The sequence below is a fragment of the Branchiostoma belcheri genome, unplaced genomic scaffold, assembly GCF_001625305.1.
Source record: "Branchiostoma belcheri isolate BF01 breed outbred unplaced genomic scaffold, Haploidv18h27 scaffold7, whole genome shotgun sequence".
NCBI lineage: Eukaryota > Metazoa > Chordata > Leptocardii > Amphioxiformes > Branchiostomatidae > Branchiostoma > Branchiostoma belcheri.
The window spans coordinates 3,604,603-3,614,037 of record NW_017804353.1 but is presented as its reverse complement, the minus strand read 5'-3'; the positions used below and the strand labels follow the sequence as shown (position 1 = coordinate 3,614,037).

Sequence of the window (9,435 nt, the reverse complement as noted above, 5' to 3'; positions counted from 1 at the left end):
GTCCTGACTTTTAACAAAGATGTTTATCACACCGTTCTTATCACCCACAGCTAGCTATTTTTTTAATACAAAGTAACTGTTACTGTTATTAAGTCATATGAACATGGACATACTGGCATGGACCTGACGGTGACAGGTGTAGTAAGCCCCAGGGTCACACATGGCTTGAGATCAATAAAAATGCACTTTCCATGCTACTGGTCTACCATTTGTTACTTTCACCAAAATTAATCAATAAAATTTATTGTCACATTCGCAGTTTTAACATTAAACAATTGTAACACGTAACCCTTGTTTTACAAACCTATTGCAACCAAATGTTGACAGAAAAATATTCCCATGACCAATGCATGGATAAAATCCATGTAAGGGGACAAAGTCCAGAGTGTGGGTTCTAAGTTCAGTCCCTGGGTCAATCTCGTGACTACCAGTCAAACTTTGATGGTGGAAATGTTGCAGGAAGAGTGGAGACTGTAAAGTTTCTCCATTGGGAGAAAGTTCAAGGCTGTTCCTGTGGGCCTGAAGTTGCAGCAAGTTTGTAGGTAAGCATTTAGGACTGAAGATATTGGCAACATACAGTTGTGGGCACTTGGAGGTCCACAGGAACTATAAAGTAACACTGTTATTTTCAATCCTTGCATTTTAACACTAAGATGAAGTGACTTAGTTCTTGTAGTTGGTTTATAAACTTGTACAATTACTGTAATACCGGACAAGACGTGAGTACCATCATACTGCTTGATTTGGGGATAAAAGACTTGCCAGATACTATTGTGTGCCACAAAAGCACTTCACATACAGGCCTGAAGTTGTGAAATTGAAGGTCATGTAACAAGAAAAGAAATGCATGATTGTACTCAAACTAAAAGAGATCAAATTATCTATTGTCCCTATCAAACTCCTACTATCCCAGGGTTATATTCTCAAGTTTGGTCTTCTTTTATTTTCACCAGGGACTCATATTCTGTTGACAGCACAAACAAAGGCCCGGGGTCAAATTGAACAGCCTACCATGTCAGGTGATCGGAAGGTTGGTTTCATTATCAAGTGCTGACATGCAAAAATGAATGGTCTATTATTTTATCAACATTTTTGATAAGTCTATCATATACATGTACATGTATCTGTTACAGTCCGTCATGATAGCATATTGCATGTTTGCAATTCACAGATTATCCACACAAGCACATGATCTAGTACGTTACAATGTACCATTCATTTCATTTGCAAGCAATCAATCAGCAATCAATCAGCAATACAACTGTTAATTAACCATCCAAGAGTAAGCAAGAATCTCATGCACTTTTAGGTTTGAATGAGAAAAAGAGAGAGAGAAGCAACAGCTCACCGTTTTGAAGACCTCACACATAGAGTCACCACAGTCCAGACCACCATGGCAGCAGGTCCACTAGAAAGGCACTACATCGCAGCAGACATCAGCATTATAACATGTAGCATTTGTCTCAACACATACAATGACCCTAAGAGTCTACCATGTCACCACACATTCTGTAAAGATTGTCTGAACGATTGTGTAGGTAACAGGTCACGTATTGCATGTCCGCTTTGTAGGCTGGAAGTTTCCGTCCCTCATGGGGGGGTTTCGGCTTTTGGGACAAACTTTGTCATTAGAAACCTGGTGGACAGTGCCCAAAGGCTTGTTGACATAATGCCTGAATCTGAGGCTACTGCCGACTGTAGTATTAAAGATGACAGAACGTGCCCCGTACATCCTAGTAAAGAGATGAGGTATTTTTGCGAAACCCACGGTGTGCCGATATGTGAAGACTGCCTCTTCACTGATCATAATGAGCACAAGACCAAACGACTGCAGGACATAATGCCTGGCAAAGAGGAAGAGTTAGTTCAGCTAGTGAGTCAGGCCAAAAAGAAGTTGACAGCTCTAGGAGAGAAACCTCAGTTTATCAGAGAGGCAGTGGCCAGCATTGAGACCAACATGCAGACAGTTATACAAGATGTGATTGAAGCCACAACTGAGAGCATTGTGAGGTTGGAAGACAGCATGAAGAGTCAGAGAGATGCTTTGATCAAACAGATAGAGAAACAGTGTAGGGACAACATATCTGTGCTCTCTGATGACAGGTCTAGTATTGAGAGGGATAGGTCCCTTTTGGCTGACACTATACATTTGTCAGAAGCTGCTGCCACACACAAAGATGCACTAGAGATACTGTCATGCATAGAAGCCTTGAAAGAGCTTGGGGTGCTAGGTCAGGATGAGGAAAAGGTACTCGCACCAATGCTAACTTTTGTCCCAGCTTCTCCCAATGCTTCTTACAGTTTGGGCAGTGTTACAACTGAGGATGGCAAAATCAGTGATGTAGAGGAGGAAGTGACTGAATGTGGCAGTAGTATAGCTCTTGCTAATGACAGTGAAACCTCGTATGAATACAGCTCTGACAAAAAGAAAGGCTCTATCTATCCTAAACCCATTCAGATCATTCGATTTGGGCATAAGGGAAGTGAGGAGGGGGAATTTGATCACCCTGTGGCTGTCATTGCCACAGACAAAGGTCTCTTTGTTCTCGACCAAAACAACCACCGAATGCAAATCTTTGAGCTCACAGGCAAATTCAAGAGAAGCTTTCCCGTAAGTCTTCCTGAGGAGACAGGAAGCAAGCCATGCAGCTTTGCCCTCCACCCTACAACAGACCGTCTGGCTGTACTAGACAGTGGTCTGAAGGTTGTCAAACTGTTCACGAAGAGGGGCAAGTTTCTTCAAACTCTTGGCAAAGGGCAACTCAAAGAGCCTTCCATTGTATGATACGTACAACAGGCTCAGGGAATTATAGTGTCTGTTATCGACAAAAATGATCTGGTTCTGTTTGACCTGAAAGGAGATACCTTTGCAAGAATTTGCCTCTCAACCGAATGTGAGGCCCCCTCAAAGCAGCCAGTTGGGCCTGGTCATTTCGCTGTTCCCAATAACATGACCAAGCAACTGCTCTTCTACAAACCAGACTTCAGTCTGGCTTATGTGATGGGTGGGTGGGGCCAAGGGGGTGGGAGGTTCAAAGGTCCCATCGGACAAGGCACGTACATTGACACCCATGGCTTCGTGGTGCCTGACCAAGGTAGTGGTAGGCTGCAGTGTTTTGACAGGTTCTGCAATTTTGTGGAGGTTATGGCAGATAGAGATGATGGGTTGGGAAACCCGAGTTGTGTGACCTGCACACCAACGGGTCTAATTGTGTCTGATGTCGGCAAAAACTGTATTTTCATCTTAAAATATGTGCCTGAAAGCAACAAATCCTGCTGTGTGATAATCTAGTAGAAACCAATATGGCCAGAGCCATAGTCTAAGTTTAGGTTCCTGTTGATGTCAAAGAGTACATGGTAAAACTACAGCTTACATAATAGGATATTCTGTAGCTGCTTAAAGTGTAAAAATCAGCAAATCAGGATGGTGGATATGCTGCAATTCTTTTCCTGTTTTTGATAATATTATAAAAAAGAATTCTGGATAGTCAGTATCACTTCTGCATGTTAGGCTTTATTACAAGTTTTATAGTATTGTTTGTCATTTCTGCCAGTTCATTGCCAGTTTAAGCAATTGTACACTATCATGTACTGGTATGTTAAGAAAATAAATAATTACATGTACAATATGTTTAATGTGGCAATTCATTTAATGTCACTGTAGACAATATTATTTAATATTCAAACTAGATTATACCATGAAGATGCAATAAGTTCATTTTTTTGGAACATTGAAACACTGTAAATTTTGTATGACTTTAACGATGTACAACCAATGTTTTCTACAACAGACCATGCTTCATGAGCCATGTGCCATCTGCAAGCACTTTGTCCTAGAAGTTTTTAAACTCCATCAATCCGATAAAAAAGTTCAATAGTATGACATTGTATAACGTTATGTACATTGTACTGTACATGTTCAACTTAGATGTTGTAATCCATCTGTATCCCTTTGTACAATGTATGTACACAGTCATATGAATGTCCTCTCAGTGGTGATGTTAGTAAACCTGTTTAGATTGTAATATTGTAACCTTTACAATTTACAGTGATCTTTACAATGTTGGAGAATAGTTACTGAAGTTGGAACCTGGAGTAGAGGTGACCAAGTTTTGGGATGTTGCTGTGGAGGATGGAAAGTACCACTGCAAGGTGCTTCCTTACTAGGTCTGTAATTCAATTAAAAGTATGACATTGTTATTGCAGACAATTAATATACATTGTCATCCTATCTCTGGTAGCAGATGAATTTAAGTACCGTTCAAGATCACATTTTTGTGATATCGTCAGAGTAGTGCATGTATAAAGTTCTAAAATGGCTAGCAATTTGGATTCTGACTCAATTTGCAATGCTACTTATGACAAATTTTTCTTTTGACTAAGTGTGCTTACCTGGGTTGAAGAATCTGATGGGTCGTCCTGTGATATCCCTCATACTGTATAGCTCTGGTGAAGGTGGATTTTCCTGCAAAAAAACATGCACTAATTATCCTGTATTCTGTTACTAAAATAGCTAGCTGTTTGGATAAAATTCATCAAATATGTCATGCAAAACATATGTAGCATAAATCCATTCAAATGAGATGAAAACAAGAGACATACAATGCACAGCATTGGTTCTTTTGGTAAGATAAACTATTAAACACAACACATACATGTAGCACCCTTGCAAAATGTCACATGATGAAATCATTACACATTGAACTGAGAATCACTTACCACCATAAACTTCCACACCTCCCTGAGCAGGAGAGCCACCTCGTAAGGAGTCACGATGTGGAACAGTTCTGAAATATAACCTAATGGAGCAGGCAGGAGATGGGCCTGGAAGATGACAAAAAATAATATCCATGTGTATTCATATTTACACATAATAATCTGTACATGAATCAACATTCACAAAAATACAAGCCAAGCATTTGGTATTCTGGTTATGATTCAAAGTCCTCATTTTGAGTTTCAACGCCTGGTTCTAACAGGTTGCTAGTAACACTACTTGACCACAAGAAATCTGGACATTTTACACTTACATCATTTACTGTTGAATGGTGACATTTAGTAACTTGCAAAGTACTATTCAAAATACTTCACCAGTGTTTTTGTTTTCTGAAATATGTGCCTCATACCAGTAATTCCAATCCTGTATTTTTAAAGTTTGTCAAGGTGCAACTTGTTCATTTTTTCTGCAATCTTATATTAATTTTTTGCACTGGTTGACTCTTCAAGCCCTGCAAGACCACACCAGAAACTTCACTTCGCAAGAAACTTCACATGCTTCACAAAGGTACATGACTGTGTACTTGCTCACCTCTCCCATACACTCCAGTGCCTTACAGGAAGCCTGGAGGTGCCATGGAGAATCAGCCGTCACACTGCTGCGTGAACCCTCCCAGTGGGTGATCAGTGTGGATATTACACTACTCAGCAATATTGCACAGTGGCACAGGGCTGTTCTCCCTAAAACACAACACAAACAATATCAACAAATGTAACAAGACTGTACAAATATAGAATACACATTCATAATTATGTTCAATTCATGAAAGCAAATCTACATCACGTGAAGATAATCACATATTCTTGCCTTCTGCTATCATCTTCAAGATGTCCCAAAGTATTGGATGCTCCTTAAATTGTCTTGTTATGTGCAAATCTCTGTAAAGAAAGATAAAAAAGACAAGTCTTCGTCAGAGAACATATTTTTAATTTGCACATAACTTTTATTAACACAACAAAGGTACAAGGTCTACATGTACATAAAAAGCCAACACACAGGAAAATCTCTATACCCTAAAAGTTGAAGTAGATACTTCGACACAGAAAACAAGACCACATATGTACCTCTCTACAGTGTACTTGGTGAACTCCTCATCAGGCCAGTCTGTGGGGGCTTGGATGACATCTGGACACACCAGTTCCACCACCAGCAATGCAAGAGTTCTCGAGCCTAAAATTGCACCAAAAAAAAATATTGACTTGACAATGGGTATAGATAAGAATGTATGCCTAGTGTAAAGATCTCCATAATCTAAATCCCTACTTAACATTGAGGACACTAATGTAGCTGTTTCACTACCAATTCTGTTTTGACTATGGGTAAGGCAGCAGGAAGAAGGTTAATGTTCAAGCTCCAGTCTTTGTAATAAAAAAAAAAAACGAGTGCCAATTGTGGATCTAAATAAACTCAAACTCAAACCTGATGATGATATTCTCCTCCTCTCCACTCGACAGTCAGAGGAGTCCATCCTGTCTTCCTCGTGTTTGGGGATGGAGGCGTGATGGTGCTCGTGGAGAGTACAGGTGTACAACACATCTAACACAGCCTGGCAGCTCGCTGTTACCTGGTCCTGGACAGGAGAAACAGCTTAGATGTTATTGACTCATTCAGGAGCCACAATTAGCTTCTCGGCTTACACCATTAAAATTCTTTCTGTGGTTCCACTCAATACAAGGACATAAAATCACATACAAGACTGAAAGACTACAAATAACTATCATACATGTACATCTAATGCATACTACACATAATCAGCATATAGTAAAATACAGGCATACATGTTCATTTAACTGTCCTGTCATGTGGTGTAGTATTCTATTTGTGGGACATACATACATGTATATGTATAGTAAATTAAAAGATTAACTGATATAACAACCAGATAACCCAGTTTACAGACATACTGTTACAGTAACAATTGTGTATATTATGAATATAAGATGTGGAACAGCTAAATATGCTGGCTGAGACACTTACACTTGGCAGCTGCCTGGCATCAGACTTTGCCCTGAGGCCCTTGCCGATGACTCCAGCATGGAAGACTGTGGGTGTGCTGGAGCGACCCAGCTGGATGTTCTGCTGCAGGAGGGAGGACTGACCCTCACTACTGTCAGCATCTGAAAAATCTACACGCAAAAAAAATCATACGTGAAGATTACACATCTAGGTAATAAGATATGCCAAAAAACAGTTACTCAAGCAACTGGATATGATTTTGGAAACGGTCAGACGTTTCAGGTAGTATCCACTAGAGACTTGTACATACATGTAATATGTTATCAGGCTTATGAAATGCATTCATGGTGTCCATGCATTATGTTCTACAATTATCCCTCTTCATATTGAAAAGGCAATATGGGAAAACGTGAAAGTTGTTATAAAAGTGTATTTGGCTTACCTTCAACATTCCCTCCAAATAACATTGCATTTTCCTTAAAGAAAAAAAACAGATACAATGAGTAATGGTATCCAAGGATTTTTTCAATTTCCTTGGTAAAATGTTTTATTTTTATATCAATTGTAAATGTATGTGTAAAACATTTCTTTTTCCCCTCTTCCCTGTCATGAAAAAAATGTCAGATAAGTATACCAGTCCTTTAGAGTTCAGGATTATATTATGACCACCCCTACAAATGCCTTCCCGTTGTTCCCTCACCTTGTCCAGTACCCCCTGTACCAGATGGCGTATCACCAGTGTCTGTCCCAGCTGTACACCACACAGATGTGACAGGTACACCTTACAGTACTGTACTACAGTTATCTTCTCTTCCAGGTCTGTAACACATCAACAACATCATATTATCATGACAACAGTAGTATGACAATAGATGAATACATATTAACAACTTTATACTACAGAGCATTAGTAAGGCTGCAAGTGATTTGAGGACAGTGTCATCAGTTGCTTAGGCATTTTGGTAACCACAGTTTCGCCTTCAATGAGACTTTATCTCCTAAGTGCAAAAAAGTTTAACAATTGTAATGTACAAAAGACAGGTTTAGTACCGGTAACTGTTTAATCTATAGTTTATTTATTCCTACAAAATACATACAGATAAATAAAGAAATCCTAAGAAAAAAAGATCATACAACCAAGAACAGATGAAAAAAGAATATATTGAAGTTTCAAACAACAGCACAGAACAACCTTCCTTAAGTTAATTGTATTACTAATTCTAGGATTTTTACACACCTGTATCATGCAGCACCCTGAAGAAACACCTGACAGCTGCCTGGCAGGTGTGGATGAGGGCAGGTGTGGTGGGTTTGGCAGGTAAGCCCACGATGGCCTGGATCTGCATGGCTTTGGCAGCCACCTGGAGGCAGCTGTGTTCCAGCTGTGATGTCATGGGCTGCAGGTGCAACAGGATGGCCTCTTGCAGTTGCCACCTGCAAGATACACAGATATGAGATCACCAAGGAACAAATTATTGAAAGATATAATGAATCTAATCTAAAAGCTATGACAAAAAAAGATACCATACAATAGCTAGAAGCACACACTTTCAAATGTCATTTTACACAACTGTACATCAGATACTATATATAGAAGCCAAGAACCATACACAGTTAAATGTACATTTGTATACTTAGTACTTTTTATACACATTATAAAAGAAAGAGTGTCCATGATATGAAGGAGAATATCTACCTGAAATGCCTCTTGCTCATGTCGTCACTTTTCAACAGGTGAACAATGTTTGCCAACAATCTTCTTGCCTGAAAAACACATGAAAGATAACAGCATCTGTATTTGGCATTTTACAATGATTGTTTTGAAACCTCATAGTCTTGACACTTGTATAAACATAAACCAAATCAATACTTTAGATAACCACTAAAAACACATCTGAGTAAAAGAAGTAGGACATATGATATGTCAAATGATTTCAGTCATACTGAGGAGAGCTGAACATTTGACCCAAAATTCATACTTTGTACACCTGAGCTCACCTGTGCGTTGTTGAGCGTGCCTGTCTGTAGTGAGTCCATACACCTGCAGACAGCTGCACCTGTCACGTCAGGCAGGCAGCACTGGAACCCTTCCAGCAGCTCCAGCAGCAGACACAGCTGTAACAGGTGGTGGTGCAGTAGTTAAGTTGGGGAAATATGCTGATGTAGCTCTTGTGTTAAGCCAGAAAGTGATTACATCATTGGGGAATTGAATCTATGTTTCTAAGTTCCAGCAGCAGACACAGCTGTACCAGGTGGTGCAGTAGTTTAGTCACGGAAAAAATCTAAGGCCCTTTCCACACTAAGATGAAATTGTTTGGATTAAGCCAAATAGATTAACGATCCGGTCAACATTATCCTAGTGAGAACAGAGCCTTAGTGCTCTTTGCTATATGGTTAAACTGAGTACAGTGTGTCTCTCCAATGGCCATAGCTATACTCAAATGAATGCTAAACAGGTCTAATAATCTGTTTTACAACTTTTCAAACAAGAAATTCCAGACATGTTTGCAAAATTTCCAACATCCTACACATGTAGTGATGCACATGTATTTAAGTTACAGTAGTATAGGATACCTGTTGTTGAGACTGGGCATGTTGTAGGTTGTAGGTGACAATGTCTGCAGCACAACTCTCTCCAAGGTGACACCCCAGCAGTCTCAGTATTTGTACCAGCCACCACTGTCTGACTCAAACACATACAC

General features: G+C 39.6%; 2 protein-coding genes across 2 annotated transcripts in view; one reads left to right on the top strand and one right to left on the bottom strand.

Annotated features, from left to right (window-relative positions):
* The first annotated feature begins 335 nt into the window (after positions 1–335).
* LOC109484530 (tripartite motif-containing protein 3-like) lies at positions 336–3,920 on the top strand. The gene is made up of 3 exons (XM_019787849.1): positions 336–542; positions 954–1,030; positions 1,310–3,920. Exon 3 carries the CDS (start codon positions 1,316–1,318, stop codon positions 2,783–2,785), a length of 1,470 nt encoding a protein of 489 aa, XP_019643408.1. The 5' UTR covers positions 336–542; positions 954–1,030; positions 1,310–1,315; the 3' UTR covers positions 2,786–3,920.
* The window catches only part of LOC109484634 (integrator complex subunit 5-like), a 12,641-nt gene continuing 7,125 nt past the window's right edge, over positions 3,920–9,435 (bottom strand). Inside the window, 13 exon segments of the mRNA XM_019787981.1 lie at positions 3,920–4,169; positions 4,393–4,465; positions 4,720–4,824; positions 5,309–5,457; positions 5,585–5,655; positions 5,842–5,947; positions 6,197–6,347; positions 6,755–6,856; positions 7,434–7,552; positions 7,971–8,167; positions 8,430–8,497; positions 8,732–8,848; positions 9,308–9,416. Coding sequence (XP_019643540.1) covers positions 4,075–4,169; positions 4,393–4,465; positions 4,720–4,824; positions 5,309–5,457; positions 5,585–5,655; positions 5,842–5,947; positions 6,197–6,347; positions 6,755–6,856; positions 7,434–7,552; positions 7,971–8,167; positions 8,430–8,497; positions 8,732–8,848; positions 9,308–9,416 — 1,462 coding nt within the window. The 3' untranslated portion in view covers positions 3,920–4,074.

What these genes read in the sequence shown, in the direction of transcription:
- LOC109484530 (XM_019787849.1), top strand. Translation starts at nt 1,316, where the DNA reads ATGAGAAAAAGAGAGAGAGAAGCAACAGCTCACCGTTTTGAAGACCTC.